A 25,920-nucleotide genomic window follows, 5' to 3' on the forward strand; every position below is an offset into this window, starting at 1 on the left:
GGATGGGGGTTTGGCATCCCAAAATTGGGGGTATAGGCTTTTTAGAGCTACTTCTTCCCAGTCCTCCCCCAACTTCAAGAAAATAATTATGGTGGAGGATGATTGGAGAACATCCCAAAGTTGGGGGTATAGGCTTTTTAGAGATACTTCTTCCCAGTCTGGGCTGGCTCAACAGCAAAGGGAAAAGGGAAGAGAAGAGGCAAAAAAAGCCTAAAAAGCTGGGGGCCGGGCGTTCGCCTCCTTCCAAACCCTCATGATCATCCTGAGCAATTACCGGGCGCCGCGCGAGTCGCCGTCTCCGGCCACTGTCTCTCCACCCTCTCAGGAGTGGGGCGAAGAGGCCCGAGCTGGGTCACTTGCACAGTGGTGGAAACTGAGGCCCAGGGAGGCGTGGGGCCTAGGTAGCAAGCCTGCTTAGCAGGGCGCTGGAATTCCTGGTCTCTGCCTCAACCTACCCGGCCACCAGGGAGCGCGCGGTAGGGGGCGTGGTCCTCGAACACCTTCTGCTCCCCTGGAAGCTCTGCCACAACCCCAATCTCCTCTCAGGGCCGCGACTCCGGTCCTATCCGTCCTGGAGAGCGGTCCTTCCTCTCCAGCCTCAGTTTCCTCATCTGCTCCCGGTGTGTGTTTGCTGGGGCAGGGGGTAGTGGGGCGTGGGTCTGGGAACGGAACTGCGGGAGGCAAAGCGGCGGGATTCCCAGCGGGAAAGCCGCCTAGTCCCTCCCCCGGGCGGCTGGAGACCCTGAACTGAAACAGAAGGCAGACGCCCCCGGCCGGGAAGCGGCCCCAGCCCGGATTTCCCTCCCGGGTGGGGCCGCAATGACTCACCCCCTCCCCCCTTTCCCCGGTTTCCTTGTTTGCATTTCTCCTCCTGGCCACGTGGCGGCCAGTGCAGCCACTCACCGCCCGGATCCCCGACACCCCGGCCGTTGCTGCCTTCTGCACACACCTCGGGGCGGCTCCTGCCCCCTGGGGATGCTCTGGGCTCAGGCGGATGTCCACTCTACGTACCCCCGGGTGCGGACTACAAAGCCTGCGGGTGCCCGCCCCCTTCCCCTACGTTCTCCTCTACCGTAAGGCAGGGCGCCTCCTCCCCGCCCCCTCCGCCAGTCAAGGGGAGGGGAACGGGGAGGGCAGAGCAGGGGGTGTGACAGCTCCCGCCCGGACCGGAGCCAGCGCAGCCTTGCTTCAGCGCCCGGTGCCAGCTGGCTTCTTCGTCTGGGACGAAGGGGGAGGCTCGGGGCTCCTTGTCGCCTGTGGCTGGGTGGCGTCCCCCCACCAAGCCCCCACCTCTCTACTCACCCAAGAGGCGCCTCTCCACCGAGCCCTGCATCCTGCTGCCCTGGCAGCCGGTCCAGCTAGGCACTGGCCCCGTTCGCTGTACCTGGACTTACCCACCGACTCCCTCCCGATTCCCTTATCAAAGCTGATGGGGGTCACTGGGGACCGCCCAGCCTTTTGTTAGAGCCTGCACGGCTGTGCGAGCTTAAAAAGAAACATGAAGGTGGGTAAGGTGGGGTCAGGGTTGAGGAGGAGCAGGAGAGGGCGGGAGAGGAAGCTGACACGCTGGGGAGTTTGGGTGAGAGAGAGAGGGTTGGTCAGGGCTGAGGAGGAGGGGAGAAGAGTTTGAGCCGAAGCTGCATTTCTGGGAGACCCAGTGAATCTATAGCCTCATACTGGGAGGTGGTGGAGATCCCTGCAGGGGCATGGGCAGTGAGATGGGACAGAATTCCAAAGAGGACTAAAAAGGGCCTGATCTTTTCCAAGAGCCAGCTGGAGACCCCTAAGTGCGCCAGACCGGCAGGCCCCAGTAAAGGTCTTCCTGTTCCTCCCCCCAGCTCCTGGCAGGGCTGCAGCACCTCCGCCTGACCAGTCCAGAGGACTCTAAGGAAGTAGTTCTGCCTGGGGCAGTTGAACTGTGGTCCAGCTGCCCCAGTCGCGTCCCATGGCTGTCCACTTTCCTCCCTGTGTCACAGGTGGGCTGGCCAGGTGAGAGCTGCTGGCAGGTGGGCCTGGCTGTGGAGGATAGCCCAGCTCTGGGAGCACCGCAGGTGGGAGCCCTCCCTGACGTGGTGCCGGAGGGGACACTACTCAACATGGTGTTGAGGAAGATGCACCGGCCCCGAAGCTGCTCCTACCAGCTGCTGCTGGAGCACCAGCGTCCGAGCTGCATCCAGGGGCTGCGCTGGGTGAGTCCCTTTCACCTGCCCAGGTGCCAGGGTCAGTACCAGGGCTAGAGGGGGGCCTGGATCGTGGCTCGGCATGCTGCTGGTGGTCCAGCTTGCTCTGGGGGTCTAGAGTGGTACAGCTGCCCTAGACAGTGGGTCAGGAAGCTTGTCTGCAGTATGTGTGGGTGGCTCACACAGCTGCAAAGTGTGTGTCTGTGTGTGTGTTCTGCCCAAATGTCTCTGGGCATAGGGGGAAGGGGAACGGGATTTGTTATCTGTCACCTCTGTGAGCCAGGCATTGAGTTAGGTGCTTGTGTGTTCTCTCCAGGTGGAGGTGGGAGGTATAGGGGCCAGGTCAAGGGGTTGGAGTGAGGTAAGCTTGGTTACGGTTCTTGGATATGTCACTGTGGCAGCATTCTCCTTTAGTGAGTTACTGAACTGTGCTAATTCTGTGTTTTGGGCTTGGGGTGAGGTAGTCATGTGGACGCTGCTTGGTACCTGCCTCTGGGGTCTCAGGGAAGGATTCTGAGACATTTGGAGAATCTGAGATGACCAAAGTGCCCTTTGCTAGTAAGAAACATTTCTAGACCTGAAAGAATGAAGGAGAGAGCAGGAAGGGGAAAGAATGGTGGGATTTGGGAGGCAAGATAATGGCTGTACTATCCAAATCAGCAGAGACTAAATAGAGTAGCTTAGCTTGAGATTCAGTTATGTATTTACTGCATGTGTCCACCCGGGTTTCGCTATGTTGCCCAGGCTGGTCTTGAACTCCCAGGCCCAAGCAATCCACCTGCCTTGGCATCCCAAAGTGCTAGTATTATAGGTGTGACCCACCGCGCTTGGCCAGGAGAGTTCATTCTTTTTTTCTTTTTCTTTTCTTTTCTTTTCTTTTTTCTTTTACTGGAGTCTTCCTCTGTCACCAGGCTGGAGTGCAGTGACGCCATCTCGGCTCACTGCAACCTCCGCCTCCCAGGTTCAAGCGATTCTCCTGCCTCAGCCTCCTGAGTAGCTGGGGCTACAGCTGTGCACCACCATGCCCAGAAATTTTTGTATTTTTGGTAGAGATGAGGTTTCACCATATTGGCCAGGATGGTCTCGATCTCTTGACCTTGTGATCTGCCTGCCTCAGCCTCCCAAAGTGCTGGGATTACAGGCATGAGCCATTGTACCTAGCCGAGAGTTCATTTCTTATTGGCAAGTCCTTTCGAGTAGAATAACCACTACCCTCTCCCTCCTTCCCCCTACCTTGCCCAACTGCCATTTACGCTGAGGCTGAGTTGAAAAAACTGAGACCCACCAAGATGAGGGGCTCCTCTTTGCAATCAGAATTGAGAGGAGAGTCCAGGTGTCAGTACTGGTAGAGCTGTTCTCTACTAGGGTCTTCCTTATCATGAACCTGGGTCCTCCCCTGCTACCCCTCCAGCTCTCTTCTCCGGGTCATTGGCTGTACCTATTGCCTGGAGCCAGTGGGCTGGAACCTTCCCTCCCTCCTTCCCTCTTAGGCTATAATTATTTGTGCATTTCCTGTCCCCTTCCCAGCTTGTAGAGGCAAGGTAGGGGGTAGGGAGACGGTCAGGTGCCAGGACAGTGAGGTCACTGGAGGATCCCCTGGGACCTGAAGTCTGGGAGGGAGTGGAGGAGGCCACCAGGCTGTTTCCTGACTCCCCACAGCCCCCAGAAATGAAGGGCTGGTGTGCATGGGGAGGCTGGAGAGGTGGGGGTGAAGGTTGCTGGAGTGTAAATGGGGTCAAAGGCACAGAAACAAGGCCCTTCCCTGACAGGCAGGCGTTGGTGACTAGAGGGAACTTAGATTTTTAGTGTTTAGAGGCAGGCGGCCACTCCCTCTTCTGATGACCATCTTTGGGGACTAGGGTGGGGAGGTTTCATTCCATCATTCCTATGTTTGAGAGGCTCTGGGTACCTGTGAAGCTGTACTTCTTACCTCTTGATGATGCCTTTAGCCCAGGAAAGGCTTCCATGAGGGAATGAATGAGTGCCAGCTGTGATCACGCACACCCACAGTAAAGGGGTGGAGCCCGAGTCCCAGGAAGACAGCACGGCCAGTTATTGATGCCAGACCTCCCTCTTCGAAAGCCAAGGGGAAAACCCATTAACCTCCCAGAGAAGAAGTCTGAAAACAGCTCTTTCTGTTCCTACCTAGACTAGGACAAGAGAAAATGCAAGCGGGTTACAGTAGGAGAGCTTGCAGTTAGATACAGACTAAGATAAGACTTAACAGCTATGGCAAAGGTGACAGTGGAATGGAATGGAAGAACATCTTTGGAAAACATGAGCGGGGGAGGTGAGACCTTGTCTGATGTCCGGGGGCAGGGGCAAAATCAGTGACCTCTGGTGGGTTCTATTAGCTCAGGGAAGTCTGAGATGATTCTCTTTGTGCGACTGTTTTTGGGGAAGTGGCCCTATTTCGTAACTCAGAGAACACACTTTCATCCAATCTGTCCAAATAATGGCAGCTAATAGTTATACAGTACTTATGTGCCAGACATTATTATAAGTGGTTTACCTTTATCATATCAAATAATTCTCACAACAGCCCTGTGAGATAGGTATTAATGTCATCATCTCCATTTTACAGATGTGAAAACGAAGTCACAGAGAGGTTAAGTGACAGGTTCAGAGGTACGCAGCTGCTAAGTGGCAAAGCTGGGCTTTGGTCCTAGGCAATCTGGCTGTAGAGTCCAAGCTCATAACCACATAACCACCATGCTGCACTTCTCTCTTGCTACAAATAGTAACACTGACACCTTAAGGCATCACCTCACCCCATGCACCCTTCCCCTGTCCCACCACAAGCAGCTTTAGCCTAACACGTTAGCTATGGCCCAAGGGAACTGGTCTGACAGGTCCCCAGGCTGTCTGGCTCTGTGCCTGTCTCTCCAGCCCGGCTCTGACATTCAGTGACAGGGAGTGAGGGTGGGGCAGGCCACAGTGCTGGTGCCAGGGGAGTTGGCGCCTCCTCTTCCACCCTGAAACCTTTCTGTTCAGGAAGGAGAGGAGGTAGTGGGTGAGGACCTTCACCTTGACCCATATCAGCTGCTTCTTCCCAACTGAGAACCCTGAAACTGACATGGTATAGCTTTTTTTTTTTTTTTTTTTTTTTTTTTTTTTTTTTTTTTCACTGTGTCCTGGTAATAGGGCCCATCATGAAATAATAACATCTGATCAAGTCAACTAACATTTACTAAGTGGTTACTATGATCCAGGCACCATTCCAAGTACTTTATATTATTAACTTTTTGATCCTCATAACCCTTTGTGATAGGTACTATTCTTATCATCAACCCCAGTTTACAGACTGAAACTGAAGCACTGAGAACTTCAGTAATCAGCACGAGCTCACATAACCAGATGGTAATGCAAAAGCTGGGATTTGAACCCAAGCATCTGGCTGTGGAGCCCGTATACTTGACCACTGCCCTTGAATAGCAGCCCTCTCTCCACGCCATCCTAGAAGGTTGCCATGCACACAGACATCCTGGGGGCACGGAAAGGGTAGAGTAACAAACCTATCTACCTTTGTCTAACCCAGTGGTTTCCAAACTTACTTGTCCACGGAACTTGCCTGATGGCAGAATACCTCTACTGTCTGTGTCCATAGCACAAAGCTGAGGAAACATGGGGATAGGCATCATGGGAGACGGACGGTAGGGTGTAATGCTAACAGCATGGCCTTTGGAATCAGACAGACACAGGTATGAATCCTGGTGCCCTTACTGACCAACAGTTAGGGCAGGTTGTAGAACCTTGGAGCTTTCTTTTCTCTAGCTGTGAAATAGGAAACAAATACCTACCTCTGGGGTCAGCACCAGTAGCAGAGTTATTCAGTAGAATCTTACCTTTCTAAATAGTTGTGTGATCTCTCTGGGCTTTTGCTTTCCTTGTCAAAATGAGAGGGATTCCTTAAGGTCCCTTCCTCCGTGCTCATGGGCTAGGGCCTGTTCTCTGACCTGCATGCTCATCCCCTGGGGAAGGACAGGAAATGACCAGCCTGGCCATGTGACCCAGCACCTCCCCTCCTAATGTGCCCTCTTCCAGGTCAGAATAATACCAGGAAGGGGGCTGGTGCTGGAGCCTGGGTTGTGGGCTCCAATGGGAGTTGGGGCAGGGACTGGGGCCACCTGGGCATTTTGACATGAACAACAACAAGTCATTAGCACTCAGGCACTGTTTGTTCCTACACAGGGGGCTGGCTGGGTAGCATTCCTCCCCTTCCTCTCTTCCCTGGCTCCTCCTCCTCCTCATTTCCTGTCGTTAAGTCTCCAGGGCTCTATGTCTGGCACTGGGCTCGGCCCCATGACCCGGGCAGGGATACCCTTGGGACACCTAGTGACTTCCGCCCAGCCCTGGGCCAGGCGCCTGCGCATGCCAGACCTCAGGCCTCTGCCTGGGCACGCAGTGCCAAGATGCCTGTGCTCAGGTCCCTGCCAGCACCAGGCCTGGTTGTACTGCAACTCCCCAGCAGGTCCTTTTCAGGGACCCAAGGGCAGATGGGAAGCTAGGAGAGAGGGGGCTGGTGAGGCGAGAGGAAAGGGATAGGTGGGGTGGGTGTGGGGAGACTGAGAATGGGAGCACTTCTGGGTGGGATCTTGAACTTCTCCACAGCTGTCTGGCTGTCCCAAGTGTGTGCGACTGAGTTACACAAGGTACCTCACCTCCAGGCTTTTATTTCCTCGTAAGTTACAGAGAACAGACAATGCCTGCTCTGCCTATTTTACATCTGATCCTATTTTACATGAGATCCAATGCAATCAAGGGGGTGGTTGTGCTTTGTAAACTGTAAAGTGCTTTGTAAACTGTACAGTGAGCTCTTTGAGACGGCTCATAGACTGTAGAGCATCCTGTCCAGAGATGCCCATAAACCCCAGTTCTCAGGTGGCAGGAAAAGAAGGGTTGTGAGGGGCTTTCTTGGCCATTATTCCAGGGTATACAGGCCTGGGAGTTCCAAATGGCTTGTTACCAAGGGCAGGGAATCCTTACTAAGCAGTGTTTCCGTGACAAAGTGCGTCTTCCTGAGCCAGTCCTGTGTGCCACCAAGGACTTATTCACTCTTGCAGGGCATGGGCTAGCAATGCCTCAGAGAAGAAAGACACTTTCCAGCAAGCAGCCCCACCCTAATGCCTCACAGATGAGTACTAGCTAACATGTGCATACAGCTCTATGCCAGGCAATGCTTTAAACATTCGACGTGTAGCAGCTCATTTAATTCTCCCAAAGCCTCATGAGTTGGTATCATTAGTGCTTTATAGATTTTATAGTTAAGGAAACTCAGGTCGGGAGGGAGAGGTTAAATCACTTGTTTCAGGTCACATCTTCAATCAGTCGGGGAGCAGATCTGAATCCAGGAGCCTGGCTCCAGGGTTTGTGTTTTTAACTACCAGGCTGATCTGAGGCCCAGAGATGGCAAGAGACCTGCTCGTGGGTCTGTGGAAGGGCACAGAAGCTGGCTGGGGATCAGGCCTGTGACCCCAGCCCAGGAGCGGTCATTCCTAGGCTTCCTGAGCTGCTCACATCCTGGCTTCCGTCTCACGGGCCTTCTTATCTCATGTCCTCATGCTTCTTTCAGCCCCTTCACTTCTTTCCCCCAACAGCAGCAGTTCACCTGGGGGTGTGGGCACCCCTGGGCCCTGAGTAAGCAGAATGGGTGCCTTGGGGCCCTCATCTGTAGGGAGGCAGTCCTTGGGTTGGGTCTGGTGATCAGGATGGCAGGGTGGGAAGAGGCGATGGCCAAGGCACAGGGTGCTGAGTGAATATTTGTTTATTTGCTGAATAAATGGCCACATGGATGCATTTGGGGTTGGGGCCTAGGCAAGGGTGGAAGTGATGGGGGAGGGGAGGTGTCCAAGAGCTGGGCTTGAAGGCCTCACACTGATGTGCACACTTTCCCTGCTGCCTCCAGACACCACTCACCAACAGCGAGGAGTCCCTGGATTTCAGCGAGACCCTGGAGCAGGTAGAAGCCTGGGAGGGTTGGAGCTGGGACAGGCAGCACCATGAGAGTTTCAGAGCCTGAACCACTGTGCCCTTCCTCCCTCCAAGGCCTCCACAGAGCGGGTGCTCAGGGCTGGGAGGCAGCTGCATCGGCAACTGCTGGCCACCTGCCCAAACCTCATCCGAGACCGGAAGTACCACCTTAGGCTCTATCGGTGAGTGGAGGCCCTGCTGCATCCCTGCCCAGCCTCCTTGCTTCCTCTCCGTTCCACTCTATTTCAGGCACCTGGGCCTCACCCTGCTTCTAGCAGAGGGACGAACCAGGCTTGGGCCTTAGAGGGTGCCTTTCTAATGCAGAGTTCCTCCCTCTCCCTGCCACCCTCCTTCCACTGGCCTGTCCCCTTCTACCTTCCATAGGCAGTGCTGCTCTGGCCGGGAGCTGGTGGATGGGATCTTGGCCCTGGGACTTGGGGTCCATTCCCGGAGCCAAGTTGTGGGAATCTGCCAGGTGCTGCTGGATGAAGGTGCCCTCTGCCATGGTGAGCCCGAGCCCAGGGTGGGGTGCCCTGGGCTGGGCTGGGCAGTGATGGGGACAGGACAGGGCAGTCCTGGGAAGCAGGCATTCCTTGGGGAGTGCTGAGGGGTGGCATTGCTGTGGGGTTTCATACCCACACGGCCTCAATTTCCTCTCCTCCCCCACACCTGGGCCTCTGCCCCCCAGTGAAACACGACTGGGCCTTCCAGGACCGAGATGCCCAATTCTACCGGTTCCCCGGGCCCGAGCCCGAGCCCGTGGGAGCTCATGAGATGGAGGAGGAGTTGGCTGAAGCTGTGGCCCTGCTCTCCCAGCGGGGGCCTGATGCCCTGCTCACTGTGGCACTTCGAAAGCCGTGAGTCAGAATCCCTGCACCCCGTGACCCCAGACCCCACACAGCACTCAGATTCCATGGTTTCTCACACTGATCTCTGGGGACATCTCTCACCTGTTGTGGAGGGAAGGGAACCTGGCTGGCCCAGAAGCCCGTGGCCCTGACTGCCATGGACTCAGCTGTGTGACCTGGATCCCTCCACACTCCCAAACCGACCCCAAGTCAGTTTCTTCCTCTGTAAATGCGGGTGTTGGGGCAGGGGGATATCTGAGGACCCTTCTCACTCAGAGATACAGTTGTGGCTGAAAGCAAGGGAGTTTTGGAAACTGCAGTCTGGTGGGTCCAGGTTCAAATTCCAGCTGGACCGGCTACTGGCTGGGTGACCTTGAGCCTCCCCATGCTAGTTCCTGTTCTGTCAAGTGAGGATAATTGAACTGCTCCTTAGGCTTGTTGTGAAACAATGCGTGCAAAATGCTCATCACAGGCACTGCCACATGTGCGCACTCAGTAAAGGTTAGCCTCTGCTGATAACCATCACTGCTGAGGCACCGTCTGGGCTTCGGCTGGGTGGGTGGAGTGGCTCCCTGCGCCTGGCGGGCCCACAATTCATGGTGTGCTCCCATCCCTCCTGTCCCTGCAGCCCAGGTCAGCGCACGGATGAAGAGCTGGACCTCATCTTTGAGGAGCTGCTGCACATCAAGGCTGTAGCCCACCTCTCCAACTCAGTCAGTCCCGCCCCTCCCAGCCCTGCCCTGTCCCAGGCATCTCCTCTTCCTGTGACTTCCCTGAAACTCAACTGCTGGGCCAGAGGGCGTTTCTCCACTTCCATCTATGGCTGGAAATTTTCAGTCTGATTTCTTGCCCCCAGCACTACTCTATCTGAAAACCCTTCTCCCTCTCTCAGCCCATTTTCTCCACTTGCTTTGTCTCCTGCCAAATCCTGGGAACGCCTGACCTGGCCACATCTCTGTCCCTCAGCACTTGTGTCTTTGGACCTAACCACATCCCTAGCAAAAGCCTGGCTGCTCTGCATATGAACTTGTCACCGCTGACTCTCCTATCTCCACCACACAGGTGAAGCGAGAATTAGCAGCTGTTCTGCTCTTTGAACCACACAGCAAGGCAGGGACCGTGTGTAAGTCCAGCAGGGCACAAGAAGCCAGGCACAGGGCCTGGACATGGGCAGAAGGATGTGTGAAGGAGAGGTAGGTGCCAGGAGGGCCTGGTCTGAGGTATGCCTCTGTCAGTGTTCAGCCAGGGGGACAAGGGCACTTCGTGGTACATTATCTGGAAGGGATCTGTCAATGTGGTGACCCACGGCAAGGTGAGCCCTCCTTCCTCCCCGCCCCAGTGCCCTGGGTCCTAACTGCTCCCTGGTCCGTTCCTCATGGGTAGTGCCTTTGTTAATCTACTGCTGCTGACCCTCTGTGTCTCCTGTCTGGGTTGTTTTCCTGCTCTGGGTCTGCCCTGGCAAGGGCTGGGGGTGGCAGGGGTGGGCTGAGACTGAGGCCTGGCTGCAGGGACTGGTGACCACCCTGCATGAGGGAGATGACTTTGGACAGCTGGCTCTGGTGAATGATGCACCCCGGGCAGCCACCATCATCCTGCGAGAAGACAACTGTCATTTCCTGCGTGTGGACAAGCAGGACTTCAACCGTATCATCAAGGTGCTGCTGCTGGGGTCGGGGAGGGCAGGGGCCGTTTGTCCAGAGAAGTGATGTGGGGCGAGGAGTAGGGACCAGAGCAGAGGGCCTGTAAGAAGCAGGGCAGGTAGGAGATGCTGGGCTATGACGGCTGGCAGTGGGGACCATGGCCCTGGGTATGTGTGAGAAGGTGAAGCCTGTAGGGCACAGCAGGGGTTCAGCGAGACCAGTGACCTCAGGCTCAGTGTGGGAGACCAGGGGAAGGATGGGTGTGCATGGGGCAGGGGACTAGGCTGTGGGGCAGGAAGGATGCATGGAAGGAAGGGAAGGCTGAGGAGGTGGAGCCAAAGTCGGAGGTGGGAGAAGGGCTGTGGGTCCCTGTGGGACCCTCATGGGGCTTAGGGGCTGGAATGAAGGAGGTAGATGAGAGAGTCTAAAGCTGGCAACATCATGTGTTGAGCATGGGGTGTGGCCTTTTCTCCAGGATGTGGAGGCAAAGACCATGCGGCTGGAAGAACATGGCAAAGTGGTGCTGGTGCTGGAGAGAGCCTCTCAGGGCGCCGGCCCATCCCGACCCCCAACCCCAGGCAGGAACCGGTAACATACCTGCCATGCTCCCTCTCCACACTGTCTCTCCTTTCATTTCCCAGTCTTTGCTCCCTTCCCCTGTGTCATATCCCTGCCCTCTGACCACCCGTCGATGGAGAGGTATTGAGGGACCGGGATGCACCCACTGAGTCAGTCTCCTCCCCGCCCTAAGGTGGGACAGGGCTGGCTAATCAAGAAAAACGATGTAATTGATTATTGATGTCTGCTCAGGTGTGGGAGTGGGGAGTGGTGGCACCAGTGCCATAGATTGGCCATTTCTGCTAGGTATACAGTGATGTCTGGCACCCCAGAGAAGATCCTAGAGCTCCTGTTGGAGGCCATGGGACCAGATTCCAGTGCTCATGACCCAACAGGTAAGGGCAAGAGACACCCTGCCTGCTTTCTGACTCACTGGGTGGTCCATGCAGCCTGGGAGAGAGCCAGGTACCCTGCATCTGACCTCACCGAATGCTGGATTGGTCTGTACAGTGGTTGGCAATAAGTCCTCTTACCTGTGCTCTTGGCTTAGTGGGGAGCACTATCACAGGGGCTGGACACTGCTGGTACCTTGCAGGTGGTGGGATGTGGGGAAGGGTCCTTCCATCTGTCCATACACCTGTGCTCAGCAGACTTGGCCTCTGAAGCCTCCTCCCATCCCCCTACCCTGTCCTACAGAGACATTCCTCAGCGACTTCCTCCTGACTCACAGGGTCTTCATGCCCAGCGCCCAACTCTGTGCCGCCCTTCTGCACCAATATCCTTCCAGCCCCCATGGGGATGGTGTGCGTAGGGGATAGGATGGTGCATAGGGTTGAGAGAATCTTACCAGCGTGGCTGTGCTGAGTCCTCTAAATGCCAGCCTGCTGCCAGGCCCAGCTTGCCTGGGGCCTGGGCATCCTGCCCGTCCTTTGCCTCAGGTGGGTGGCCCTGGTTGGATATTGTGGTTCCCTTGACTGGTGCCCACCTTCCATGCGGAGCCTGCGGGTGGCAGTGAGCAGGAGCGCAGCACCTACATCTGCAACAAGAGGCAGCAGATCCTGCGGCTGGTCAGCCAGTGGGTGGCCCTGTATGGCTCCATGCTCCACACTGACCCTGTGGCTACCAGCTTCCTCCAGGTACCTGGGAGTGAGGTACAGCAGGGCTGGGCTGCCTGGGGTGGACGCAGCTACAGCCATCTCAGTGTATCTTGGCTCTTCTTAGAAACTCTCAGACCTGGTGGGCAGGGACGCCCGACTCAGCAACCTGCTGAGGGAGCAGTGGCCAGAGAGGCGGCGACACCACAGGTGATGCTTTGATTCCGTTAATTTGTCATTTCCATAACTGGCAGTGCCACGGGGACCAAGAGCATATGCTCTGGAGTCAAGCACTTGGCTTCAGATCCAGGCTGAACCACTTACTTCAATTCCTTGTTCTTATCAGTCCCCTTGCTGTTCACCCTCACGCCACATGTCCATCCATTCTCATGCATCATGCACTCATTCATTTATTCATTCTCATATCCTGAGTGTACCTGCTGTTCTCACTTCCTCCATTGGGCATGCATTTATTACCAAATACCCTCAGTGCCAGTTTCTGCCAGCCCCGCCCAGTACATTTCCTAGACTTTACCTTCACCCTTGCAGGTGTTCCCACGGGAGCAGCTGAGATTCAGGGGGGTGGGGAGCTCATCTGAAACAGCACTTGATCTGAAACCCTGGATCTCCATCTGCCTTTAACTTTTTCCTTCCCCTCCTGGCCTTGGAAAATCACAAAGTCCAGGGGCCTGGTTTTAAGACCGTGTTTGCCCCTCTTTATGTGATACTTACCTGGTCGTGCTTACCTCTGAACCTCTGGTGAGGGCCGGGGGGATTCCAGAGCCCCAAGGGCCTCTGTGCTGCTGGCCCAGGAATACCCGGGCTTGCTCACCTCCCTTCTCTCTTGTCTGCAGGTTGGAGAATGGCTGTGGGAATGCATCTCCTCAGATGAAGGTGTCTGCCTGGCCCCAGCTTCTTTCCTCTGCTCCTCCTGGACTGCAGGCCCCTCCTTCACCCCCTGACCCTGAGGGGCTCTGTGTGCGTGGGAAGCTCTCCTCCCACAAACACACCCTTGAGTCTGTGACAGGTGTTCACAGGGCCCTTGCTGCATGTGGTGCCCTGGGCCAGGCCGTGCCCGGAGGCGCAGAGGCCTAAGGTGGTCTCCCTCCTCCCCCACTCCCTGACTCCATGGGCCTTTTATTCCTTTTGGGAGGTAATTCATGCCCACAGGTAGAGCCTGGGAGATGAGGAATAGTGGCTGGAGTTGGCCTCTGAGGCCCACAGGGCTCCTGGTGGCCAGTGCTATGGGAGCTCAGAGGAAGGCAAGGCCCCTCCCTGGAAAGTCAGAGGTGGCCCCAGGCCATTCTCAGCTGGGGCTTAAAGGGAAGCAAAGAGGGGACGAGAAGATGTGACTGCAGCCAGGATTTGGTTGAGGAATGGTGGGAGAAAGAACTGGAAAGGTAGACTGGGTTGGTGGTGGGGAGAGCTGCACTGGGAATAAAATCCAAGGGCCTCACCGGCCAGCAGGCTCCCCGTGCTCCCACCCTACTGTGCATCCCAGTCCTCTGCCTGCTGGAGGCTCTCACTGGCTTCTTCTCCTCCGAAGGCTAAGCCTGTTATCCCCTCAGGACCTTTGTACTTATCCCTTAGCCTGGAAGTGTCTTCCTCTGGCTCTGCCTGACAGGATCCTTCTTGTTCTCATCTCAGCCAAATGCTGGGTTCCCAGACAGGCCCCCTCCCATCTCCCTATCTGGAACACCCTCCCCTTTCTCCCCACCACACTCTGCCGTGGTGTCCTCTGTGATTTTTTTCAAAGCACTCTCTCCAGGTGGAGTTGTTTTCTTTGCCTACTTGTTTTCTGTCCTTTGGTATCTCTCCTATCCCACTGGAGGGTTGACTTCCCTCCTGCGGGCCCCCACCTCCGCTTCTCCTTGCTCACATGCTGCCTGGCTCTTGGCTGACACTCAGAGACTGATGTGGGCTCGCCCTCGCAGGCTGGGCACTGTGCTAGGTGCTGATGCTGCACTTCGGCCCTGGCCTGTGGGGCTGCAGTCAGGCAAGGGGCAGAGCAGTTAAACAACCCGTGATGTGCAGTGACACGGGACATTTTCCGTGAATCTGCACTGGAGTCGGCTCCTCCAACTGGAGTCGGCTCCTGAAAATGGGAGGGGAAGAGGCGACTCCAGTGCAAATTCAGGGAAAGTGGCCCATGTAAGCAACTACTGGAGCTGAGAGCTGCAGGGGGCGAGGGTGGAGGAAGAAGAGGATACCTGGCAGGCAAACCCAGGAGGAAAGGGAACCCAGGAGGAAAGGGAACCCAGGAGGAAAGGGAACCCAGGAGGAAAGGGAACCCAGGAGGAGGATCCCTTGAGGAGCCAGAGTGAGAGCAGGACCCCAGAGCAGGCAGGAAGTGGGCAGGGCCCCATGGGCCAGGGCCAGGGGGTCTGATCTTTGTCCTAAGAGCAGTGCAGACCACTGAAGGGGTTTGAGCCAAGGTTGGCAAAGTCTGATTTGTGTTTTGAATAGGTCAGCTAAAGAGCCTGGGCTTTCTCCAGTAGACTAGTGGCCGCCATTGAAGCCGAGGGCGGGAGCTTCACGGGGCTCTGGTCAGGCAGACTGGAGGAGGAGGGTTGGAGGCACCTGGGAGGGAGGAGGAGGAGCATAGTTGGGCCATTGGAGTAGATAAGGAGTGAGGCCTCGTGGGCAGTTGGAACTGAAATTAGCCTGGGCAGGGGAGGAGGGGGCATGGGAGACCCATTTCAAAGAAGAATCCTCAAAGCAAGATGACAAGCTACAGGAAGTATGGAGGACCCTGGAGCCTGGGAGAATGGCCGGGGAGCAGAGTGGTCTGGGAGGCAGGATGCAAGGATCCGATGGGTATATGGAGTGTGAGGTAATGGATCACTCATGTGGAAGGATCCAGGGGGTGTTTGAGACCAGAGTTTGGAAGAGAGTTCAGCACTGCTGGTAGTTTTGGGAATCACCCATGTACAGGCGACATATGAGGCAGTGAGGAACTCTGCAGGGGGCCCTGAGATGTGGAAATGTAGGGAAGAGCAATGGATTGAGGTCTGAACCTGGAGGATCTGCCATACACAGAGCTGGGAGGAGGGACAGAGTCAGTACCAGAGTTGGAAAAAAGCAGGGTGGGAGGGGGAACCTGCGTCAGGAGCCTTGCCCGGCAGGTGCTGCCCCACCAGCAGGGGCTTGGCAGTGGTTACCACGCACTGCATCCCTGCTGTGGACTGGGAAAGGGCCGCTGGCACAGTGTTGGAGCACAGAGGGGGAAAGGAGCAGGAGGGATTCCAACTCTGCCAGTTAGCAGCTGTGTGGCTTTGGGCATGTTACTTAACCTCTCTGAGCCTCATTTATTTCATCCAAAAATGGAAATAATAATACTTTTGTCAAAGGTGCATTGTGAATATTTAGATCCTCAGAATAATGCCTGGCTTGTAGCAAATGGTAGCTGGAGGGAAAGGAAAAAAAATCCAAGTCAACAGCTAAAGGGTTTTCCTATCAGAACTGCTCTGGACCTATCTGGCAGAGGCAGAAGCACACATGCGGAGGGGCATGGATTTGCCCCGCCCTTAGACATGGTGTGTCTTTTCCTGGAGCCTTGGTCCCAGGTGCTGTACCTGGGCTCAGGTGAATGTGGCAGGCAGAGCCCTCTGGTGGTGTGAGTGCTGTGTGGTGCCCGTGCTCCTGGTGACACAGGGCCCTCACAATCCCTCCCTCCACGCTCTCCTCTCGTCCTCCCAGTCTTATTTTCTCGTTCCTCTTCCTCCCAGGCCCGGAACTTGCCTGTTTGGCTCCCCAACCAGGACGAGCCCCTTCCTGGCAGCAGCTGTGCCATCCGAGTTGGGGATAAAGGTTGGTGGTCTGAGCCAGTCGGGCACAGCCTGACATCTGCACCCTGCTGTCTCTGCCTCTCTTGTCCTGCTGTCATCACTTTTGACCTGGGTATGCCTGGGCCAAGGTGGCATGCTGTACTCCTCAGGGTCTGTGTTCCAGGCTGCTGGCCACATCTGCCTCCTGTACCCCTTTCTTTTGCTCAGGGCCTCCCCACCTGCAGCTCAGCCTCTTGGGGATCCCTCCCACCCTTACTGCAATAACTGCCCTCTCCCTCCTGGAGTAGAGATCAGGCGGCCCTTCCCACAGTTCAGTCTGGTCTCCTCTTTAGTCTCCTATGACATCTGCCTGCCAGACCACTCAGTGTTGACCCTGCAGCTGCCTGTGACAGCGTCTGTGAGAGAGGTGATGGCGGCATTGGCCCAGGAGGATGGCTGGACCAAGGGGCAGGTGCTGGTGAAGGTCAATTCTGCAGGTGGTGAGTTATGCCCCTGGATAGACCCCAAGGAAGGGTGGCCCGTCGGATGTGCGCCCAGGTCCCCCAGTCAAGATCATTGTCATCATTGTCATCTTTCTCGTCTTCCTCAGTGTGAATGATGGCTAGCATTAATGGGAGGTGGAGTGCATCTATTCGAAGTGCATTTCATGCAGTGTGTAAGAACATGAGCTCTGGAACCTGCTTCTTGCATTTGGCACCAGCCCTTTAGCTCGCTATCTGTGTGTCCTCCGGCAGAGTACTTCATCTCTCTGTGCTCAGTTTTATCATCCGTAAAATGGGAATACTAGGAGTACTTGCCCCTTGGAGGAACTGTGAGGATCAAATGAGTTCATCTATGAAAGCATTTAGAATGGTGCCTGGCACATAATGATACATAACTATTAGCTGCTATTACTATCATCATTTGTGTTTAGTCACTTAATATGAAATAATAACAATCTCATGAGGTGCAGGTACTTTTATCCTATTTTCAGAGCAATGAAGCTCAAAGGGTGTGAGCTATTCGTCAAGCTCACACAGTGAGAGTAGCTCGTCTTGCAACTTAGGTAGTCTTCATTTGTTTAGTCACTCAGCAAACATTTTTGAGGATCAGCTATGAGCCAGCAATATGTTAGGAGCTGGAGATACCACAGCAGGTAAAACAGGTCAGCCTGATGGTTAAGAGCATAGACTGTGGACTCCCAGACGTGTGAAGGCATCTTAGGCTCACCATTTACTAGCTGTGTGATGCTGGGGAAGTTGCTTAACCTCTCTGAGCCTGCATTTCCTCACCTGTCAGATGAGGACTGTAATTGTATCTACCACAGGGTTGTAATGGCTACTAAGTGAGCTAATGTGTGTAAAGCAGCACAGGGCCTGCCACAAAGTCAGTGCTGAGAACAGTGGTGGGCTCAGGATTATTAAGATGGGCCTCCAGAGAACCTGGAACATTCAAAACCACCATTCTCTGCGGAGGGCATGGGCCTGACAGCTGGACCCCAGGGCAGACAAGAATTAGGGGCGTTCAAGAAGTGGGAATGAGAAAAGAAAAGCCTTCTCCCTTCAGTAAGTGGGGAGTGTTGAAGGGCACCTGTGTGCCCTGCCCTGGGAAGCACTGCCCTCTGCTGGCCATCTGGTGAGTTGCAGTTGCCCAAAGGTCATGTGTATTGAGACCCTACTATGTGCCAGGCACTGTTTAGAGCACTGATCGCCAAAGCACTTGGATTGACACCCATGTCAATAACCAATATTTAATTAAAACCCACACCCCACTGTGTGAATATTTGTTTGTAAGTAATACACATATATTACTACATTAATATCATAATAAAGATAGATAAAATAGAAATTGATGGAGTAGAAATGCAAAGCAGGTAGAAAAAAATAAATGTAAGTAGAAGAGCTCATATTTTTCCCGGGCACATGAATGATCTGATGTACCTTACTTTGGAGGCCACTGCTGTAGGGACTGGGAACTCAAGCACAGTCCCAGTCAGTCCATGAGGAGCTGATGAAAATCAACACCAAGGCTTATGTAAGACACTTCCCAGTTTTCAAAGGGCTTTTATACATAGCATGTACTTATAGCTACTATTTATATACATTGTTTTATTTGACTTATGAAATAGTCAGGGCAAGTCTTATTGTCTCCATTTTACCAGGGAGGAAAGTGAGGCTGAGGGAGGATCAGACCCTGCCCAGGTTCTTCCTGACTCACTGAGGATCTTTTCTCATCCTCTTGGATGTGCTTTCCTGGGCAGCGTGGCTGCGTGGGCACATGTACCTGTGTATTCTGAGCACCTGCCCAGGACTTCAACCCCGCTACAAGGAGAAACAACCTCCCAGCCTCCCAAACATCTCCTCCACCCTGTCCTCCAGCTGGTCCCTGGCCTCCCTCCCTTCCCCCACCCAGGCCGCCACTGCTGTCTTTGCAGATGCCATTGGCCTGCAGCCAGATGCCCGTGGTGTGGCCACATCTCTGGGGCTCAATGAGCGGCTCTTTGTTGTCAACCCACAGGAAGTGCATGAGCTGGTAGGGACCAGGCAGGGTGCCAGGGCCCAGGGAGGAGACCTATTTTGAGCCTGGAAGGGGTGGATTCTGGGGAGGGTCCCAGGGAGAAGAGGGAGGAAGGGCCTGGCTCTGGCTGCTGCTGGGTCCTCAGCACACAGAGGAAGGAGTGGGCTTCAGCTGATGGGGGAATTCCCAAGATGGTGCAGGGCAGGGGCTGGCAGCACTGGTTGGGAGCTCCCAAGGAGAAAGAGGAGGACCTGCCCTAGTTAGGGGTTCCTCAGGAGACAGGAGCCTAAAAGGAGGGGTCTCAGCACTGGGGAGCCCTATCCTCCAGCTGCTACAGCCCCTAGACACCCTCTACTCGCCGCTCCTGCCCTCCTAACCCTCCTGCTAACATGAGCACAGAGTCCTTGCCCCAACCCTCTCCCCCTACCCTGTGCCTTTCCCTGGATTCCTCAGGCAGCCCCCTGAGCACTCTCCCACCCACAGACCCCACACCCTGACCAGCTGGGGCCCACTGTGGGCTCTGCTGAGGGGCTGGACCTGGTGAGTGCCAAGGACCTGGCAGGCCAGCTGACGGACCACGACTGGAGCCTCTTCAACAGCATCCACCAGGTGTGGGAGGCAGAGCTGGGGGAGGAGAGCAGGCGGCGGGAGGCCTGGCTCGGCTCGGCACTCACTGACCTCACCTGCTGCCCCTGCCCAGGTGGAGCTAATTTACTATGTGCTGGGCCCCCAGCATCTGCGGGATGTCACCACCGCCAACCTGGAGCGCTTCATGCGCCGCTTCAACGAGCTGCAGTACTGGGTGGCCACCGAGCTGTGTCTCTGCCCGGTGCCCGGCCCCCGGGCCCAGCTGCTCAGGAAGTTCATTAAGCTGGCGGCCCAGTAAGTCCCTGTCCAGCGGGTGGGGCGTGGCCAGAGTCCCTGGGCTACCTTTTCCTAAACCCCCCTCTTTGCTTAGTATGTTGCCAAATCTGCCACCCTATTTGTTCCCTGGGTCTCCTGGAGCCTCTGCCTTCCCACCCCATCCAGCTTGGGTCTCTGCAGAGGCTGGCCTGGCTGTTGTCTGGGGGCACTGTGGGGGTGGCTGCTTCCCTTACCCTGAGGGTCTCTGGGTCTTCTGCTCACAGCCTCAAGGAGCAGAAGAATCTCAATTCCTTCTTTGCCGTCATGTTTGGCCTCAGCAACTCGGCCATCAGCCGCCTAGCCCACACCTGGGAGGTAGGTGTGGTCTGGAGGGCCCCCTCCTGAGGTCAGGCCTCAGGCCCTCCTGGGAGTGCTGGATGGGGCTGGGCCTCCCCCAGAGCAGCTGCTCATCTGCCTCCCTTTCACAGCGGCTGCCACACAAAGTCCGGAAGCTATACTCCGCCCTGGAGAGGCTGCTGGTGAGTGCTCAGCCCTGCCTGGCCTGGCTCTGCTAGGATCAGCTGGGTTCGGCCCTGCCCTCCAGACATCCTCACTCTTGGCTTCCCCACAGCCCCTATACCTGTCCTTTGTCACTTTTAGGGTTCCCAACCTTGGCCCAGGGCCTAGCTCTGGCCTGTGAGTTTGGGGAGCTGGCTGAGGAGGGGGTGTTCAGCACTAGGATAGGGGTTGCATGGTGCACTCTGGCCCTCAGTGTGTGTCTCTGCATGGGGGCAGGAGATCCTGTGTGAAGACTGGGCTGGAGCATGTGGGTGTCCGGTCCTGGGGTCTGAGGTACCAGGGCAGCGTCAGGGGCTCCAGAGCCCAAGGGCCTGGTATGGAGCGCCCATGGTGCACCAGGGCCTGTCTACCCCTCAGGAGCTCCGAGGGGCTTGTAGAAGAGGCGAGGAAAGACTTGGGGGTGGAACCTCCCATCTCCAGGAACTTTTGAGGATTTTGAGGGTTTCGACTGTTCTGGAGAGGAGAGAAGAGGTACTTCATCAGCATAGCCTGGGAGCTCTTCAGAGAAAATCCACCTCGTGGGGCTCAAGGGGTTCAAAGGAGTTTACTCTCCAGAGAGAGAAAGGGAGAGAGAGGGAGGGACAGAGAGAGACAGGGACAGAAGGGGACAGAGAGATGACAGAGACAGACTTTTCCAAGAAACTTGGGGCCCCTCTAAGTGCTGAGAATTTTCTCAGTGCTAATGGGAGACTGGAAGCCCCATGCTCGCCTGTGACAGAGCCTGGGTGAAACCTGGGGCTGAGGAGAGGCTGAGTTGGGGCCTCTGCACCTGCTCAGGGATGGGCATGTGGCCCCTCCTTGGTTGGGTGGGGTCTGTGGTGGCTTATGCTGTGTGCAACCCCCTCAGTGTGGCTTCTTCCCCTAGGATCCCTCATGGAACCACCGGGTGTACCGACTGGCCCTCGCCAAGCTCTCCCCTCCTGTCATCCCCTTCATGCCCCTTCTTCTCAAAGGTAACAGGGCTTCCTGCCTCTGTCCCCCTATTCCCACGTTCCTGCCTCTGCCCCCCCATTCCCACCTTCCTGCCTCTGTACCCCCATTCCCCCTTCCTGTCTCCATCCCCCCATCCCCCCCTTCCTGTCTCCGTCCCCCATCCCCCCTTCCTGCCTCCATCCCCCCATTGCCCCCTTCCTACCTCCGTCCCCCATTCCCCTCTTCCTGCCTCCGTTCCCCCATTCCCCCTTCCTGCCTCCGTTCCCCACCCCCACTTCTTGCCTCCATCCCCCCATTCCCACCTTCCTGCCTCTGTCCCCCCATTCCCACCTTCCTGCCTCCATCCCCCCATTCCCACCTTCCTGCCTCTGTCTCCCCATTCCCACCTTCCTGCCTCCGTCCCCCCATTCCCCTTCCTGCTTCTGTCTCCCCATTCTCCCCTTCCTGCCTCCGTCCCCCCATTCCTCCTTCTTGCCTCTGTGCCCCCATTATCCCTTCTTGCCTCCATCCCCCATTCCCTGCTTTCTGCCTCCATCCCTTGCTTCCTACCACCATCCCTCCATTCCCCCCTTCTTGCCTCCATCCCCCATCCCATACCTATCTGTGTGTGCACTCACACTGTTGGAGAGATTACACCTCAAGTACTGATGCCTCGGGGAGCACAGAGATGAATTAGGAGTTCTTAGGCTGGAAGAATTAAGACATCCAGACAAATTCGGGCTGCCTTTCAGGGCCTGAGAGATACAAGGAAATGCCGCTGGGGCCTGGAGTGGGCAGAGGCAGGGGCTCTATGGGGTGAGGTAGGCCCAAGGGAGCCGTTATGCCCTTCATCTTTTCTGGGCTACAGAGGGCAGAAGTTTGGGGACCTATGAACAAAACCTGTCTCTTTGCAGACATGACCTTCATTCATGAGGGAAACCACACACTAGTGGAGAACCTCATCAACTTTGAGAAGATGGTGAGTTCAGGGAGCAGGCGTTCACTACTAACAGAGGTTGGGGGACATGACTGTGGCCTGGGAAGGGGCAGGGCTTGGAGGCGGCTTAAACTTCTTATGAATAATATGAGGATGAATACTTACTGTGTAATAGCCCCTGCCTTATTCCACTGCAACTGGAAGGTCTGCCAGGGTGGCAGCCTCAGACATCTCACAATTCAACAAGAGCCCTTCCAGCCCTCTTCTCTCTAAGCCTTTGTCACCTAGCCTCTGCCTCCTGTCCTCTGCTTGGTCCCCGCTGGGGTGAAGTACACATGACCCCAGCTCTTACAGTCCCTTATCCTTGGTTCAGAGGGAGCTTGGCCTCCCTGCTGCTGCACAGGGCAGGGCAGGGTTTCTCCCTCAGGCAAGAGCTCATGTCCCGGTGTTGTCCACAGAGAATGATGGCCAGAGCTGCGCGGATGCTGCACCACTGCCGAAGCCACAACCCTGGTGAGAGGGCGGGTCCCTGGGGCGGGCAGTCCCCCACCCTACATCCTCTGTGAGGATCCAGGGTGGCCCTGACTCTGTGACCCCTCCCCACCCCCCCCAGTGCCTCTCTCACCACTCAGAAGCCGAGTTTCCCACCTCCACGAGGACAGCCAGGTGGCGAGGATTTCCACATGTAAGTGGCGGGCAGTGTGGGGTGGGCGGGGAGGGAGTCCTCATGGTAGTTACCCATGGCTGGCACATCCTGGGCACTTGCCATGTGTCAGGCACAGAGCCTGGCCCTTCCATACATGATGCTGATAATGTTCAGACTCTGTGCTCCGAGCCACAGGACTCTTCTGTCCCCTCACCTGTGGGGTGGGCAGGGACAGCCGTCTTTAGGAATTGGTGATGGGAAGTGGTTGGTGGGTGGTGGAGGGCAAGAAGGCAGATGTGATATGGCTCCTTGGAGGGGGAAACGTTGGGTTCCACAAAGGGGTGTTGGTGCCTCCCTGACCGCTCTCCTCCACCAGGCTCGGAGCAGTCCCTGAGCACCCGGACTCCAGCCAGCACCTGGGCTTATGTCCAGCAGCTGAAGGTCATCGACAACCAGCGGGAACTCTCCCGCCTCTCCCGAGAGCTGGAGCCATGACGAGGGGCTGGGACTAGAGCTGGAGCAGGCACTTGTGGCCTGGAAAGCCAGGGCGTGCCGGGCCAAGATACCCACAGGCTGGCCACAGTTGAGCAGGGCTCTCTGTGGAGTGGACTCGAGTCCCTGGAGCAGGCAGCGTGGAGGCAGCCGTCCCCTGTGATGACTGGCGGCTAAGGAGGACCTTGGAGTGGACCCAAGCCGGGAATAAGGAATGACCCAAGGCCAAGGAAAGGGGGACAGAGAGGCCCCAGGAGTGGGTGGAGAGTGGAGTGCGCTGGGACGTTGTGTGCAATAGAGAGCTCTCCACACCAGGTGTTTTCCAGATTCTGTGCCTCTGGCTTTGTTGTCCAGCCAGGCCTGCAGTTTGCTTTCACAGTGGACACAGAGAGAGAGAGAGAGGCTGCATGTGTGTACCATGTGTGGCAAGGGCAGGGCCTTGGCCTGGGGCAGGGGCCCCCTGCTTTCTTTCCACAGCATCTGAGATAAACATCGGGCGGTGGGGCTGCGGGGCTGCTAGCCTGTGCAGTGGTCCCTGAGGAGCTTTATTGTTACTGTCAACATAGTAGTGTGCTCCAGGCCAGCCTGGAGGGGGCGTGGCAGGGAGGCTGAGGCCCCGCCCTTCGGGAAGGAGCTACGGAGGAGAAGCAGCCCCATGCTGGGCACGGGCCAGGCCGGGTCCAAGATCCTGATGCCACCCAGATGGGCCTCCGGGGCTCTGGCCACAGGGCGGGCTGGAGCCTGGAGCCCCTGTCAGCAGCCAGACAGGGTGACCATAAGCTCCTCCATGGTGATCCAATATGACTTTACAGTCCAGATGTAACTGGCAGCTTCCTCCCTACTACAATCCCTGCTCTTCCACACTTGAGCTCATCCTGGCCTGTTGGGTGGTGTTCAGGCTTCTGGGGTCTTCTGGGGGTGGCTTGTGATAGAAACAATGCTGAAACTTCCACGGAGAGCCCATCGCTTGTTGAGGCCTGACAGACTTCCAGGAAATCAGGGTTTATCATCAGTGTTGAGAATGGTCCCAGCAAGCTCTGGTCACATGAATTCCTCTCTTCCCTTCCCCTTCAGCACTTCCCCTAGGAACCAGCTACTGCAGGACCCCTCCTGCAAGGCAGAGCTCACCCAGGAAGCTCCAGGGACTCTACCCTCTTGCCTCACTATTGCCCTGAGTCCTGGCAGCAGGAGGCACTTGTCTGGCCAGAGAGAGACCTCATGGCCCCTGGCATGACCCCTGAGTAGGTATTGAGGCTGCAGGGTCTTGGGCGTCTGGAGGCAGCTGGTTTGGCCCCTCTGCACTTCAGCCCGATGGCTGTGGACAGACAGGCCCCCTGCTTCCAGAAAGGTTCAGAGCCTTTAGCAGGGAGGCAGCACAGCTGGGCTTAGACCTCAGGTCACTAAGTGAATCTGAGCAAGTCAGTGAACAGTTCTCTGCCTTCTCCACCTGTAAGCCAGATATGATAAACGCCATCCAGCACTTAGTGACAAACACATAAAACAGTAGCTCCTGCCTCTGTAGCAGAGGTGACAGCCAAGGGCAGTCCTGTGCTATCTAGGTCTGGTAGTGGGGCAGCCTTGCCTCAGGTGAGGGCTGAGGGAGAGACTGAGGTGGAGCAGATGGCAGTGGTAACCAAACCAGTTCCCTTGCCTTGGGTGGAGACAGAGGAGAAGCACAGAAGCATCCGGAACTAAGCAATCAGGACAGGAGGCTCAAGCCTGGGTGAGTCAGGAGTCCAGGGGCTTTCTTCTCTTCCAACCCACTGTCTGCTGGTGTCTCGGCAAAAGCCAGCCAGCCAGCCAGCCAGCTGCGGCCCTTCACCATCCTTCAGACTCCAGGGTGAGCCCAGCCCAGCGACACAACAGAAACCAAGCACTATGGGGGCTGGTGTCCTCCACCAGCATTTCTCCTCTGGTCACATCTGTGTCCTGATGGGACTTCTCCCTCCACTTTGGACCATTAGCTTTACAGTCCAGACTACCCTGCAGCCACCCTGCGGCCTCCCAGCTGCCCCAGTCTCTTGAGCAGGATGCCTTTTGAGCCTGTTGGGAGAGGCCTTGCCAGGAGAATGGTGCCCGGGGCAGGCAAGAGGACACAGTCTCTGGGAGCCAGAAGAGCTGCGGCCCAGGGGGCCGGGCCACTCCCAGAGGACAGGAAGCCCAAAAGCAGGGAAAGGCTCCATGTTACGGTGGCCCCATGCTCGGAGACTGTGCTGCCTTCTCTCTCCCTGACTGCCCAGGCATGGGGTGGCGTGGGGCAGGAGGCATCCTCTGGTGTTCCCTAGTAGCCCAGGCTGTGTACAGGGGCTCCCATTTTCTGTCTCAGTTGCAGGAAGGCCACGAAAGGAGGAGGGGCTCATGGGACTGCTGAGAGGAAGGTGTGAAGAAAGGGAGTGTGGCCCTACATCAGTCCTTTAAAAAGCCTCTGTTACCTGAAAGGAGATCAAGCAGAGAGGAATGGTTGCGTGTGTGTCCTACTGGGCAGGACAGGACAGAGGGAGGTCACTGTTACACACACATCTCCCTCTCCTTTCCTCCTTCCCCTCCACTTCCCTGTGAAGGCCTGGGGCAGGCTGGTGTGTACTGTGGGGTACACACCAGGGAGGGCCACGCCTCCCCACAGAAGGGGTGGAGTGGTCAGTGGAGCCAGCACCCTCTGCTGCTTCAACATCTCCGCCTGGAGCCAGCTGTCCCCTCTCTCCCAGGCTCCATCTGAACAAAAGGCAGGCACAGCCTGAGATCCGGCTCCCCATACCCCTCCATTCAGCACTTAGTTAGAGCTGGGTGGGGGCATGCCTGCCTTCACACGCTGCCTTATGGCTTTTGTGTCCCCAACAGCCCTCAGCCTCTGGCTGCTCTCCTTCCCAATAGTCACAAGATTTACCATGATAGTAATAGGTTAAGACTTGAATAGTGTTTTCAACCTCTTTCATCTTC

At 56.3% G+C, this 25,920-nt stretch overlaps 1 protein-coding gene and 1 long non-coding RNA gene across 2 annotated transcripts; one reads left to right on the forward strand and one right to left on the reverse strand.

Moving 5' to 3' along the window:
- The first annotated feature begins 947 nt into the window (after positions 1 to 947).
- On the forward strand, positions 948 to 25,894 carry RAPGEF3 (Rap guanine nucleotide exchange factor 3). The gene is made up of 28 exons (XM_010354130.2): positions 948 to 1,504; positions 1,977 to 2,189; positions 8,086 to 8,139; positions 8,226 to 8,332; positions 8,535 to 8,656; positions 8,839 to 9,007; positions 9,627 to 9,711; positions 10,061 to 10,121; positions 10,234 to 10,310; positions 10,507 to 10,653; positions 11,114 to 11,226; positions 11,503 to 11,591; positions 11,893 to 11,971; positions 12,182 to 12,332; positions 12,418 to 12,500; positions 13,145 to 13,184; positions 16,019 to 16,100; positions 16,411 to 16,557; positions 18,492 to 18,589; positions 19,058 to 19,183; positions 19,275 to 19,456; positions 19,702 to 19,792; positions 19,906 to 19,956; positions 20,862 to 20,949; positions 21,823 to 21,887; positions 22,304 to 22,358; positions 22,459 to 22,530; positions 22,868 to 25,894. Exons 1-28 carry the CDS (start codon positions 1,499 to 1,501, stop codon positions 22,984 to 22,986), a joined length of 2,772 nt encoding a protein of 923 aa, XP_010352432.1. The 5' UTR covers positions 948 to 1,498; the 3' UTR covers positions 22,987 to 25,894.
- On the reverse strand, positions 17,794 to 21,664 carry LOC104654833. The gene is made up of 2 exons (XR_746900.2): positions 21,566 to 21,664; positions 17,794 to 20,545 (listed from the first exon to the last, which is right to left on the reverse strand). It is a non-coding gene; the product is annotated as an uncharacterized LOC104654833 (long non-coding RNA).
- Positions 25,895 to 25,920: the final 26 nt, after the last annotated feature.

Source organism: Rhinopithecus roxellana, chromosome 10, assembly GCF_007565055.1.
Source record: "Rhinopithecus roxellana isolate Shanxi Qingling chromosome 10, ASM756505v1, whole genome shotgun sequence".
NCBI lineage: Eukaryota > Metazoa > Chordata > Mammalia > Primates > Cercopithecidae > Rhinopithecus > Rhinopithecus roxellana.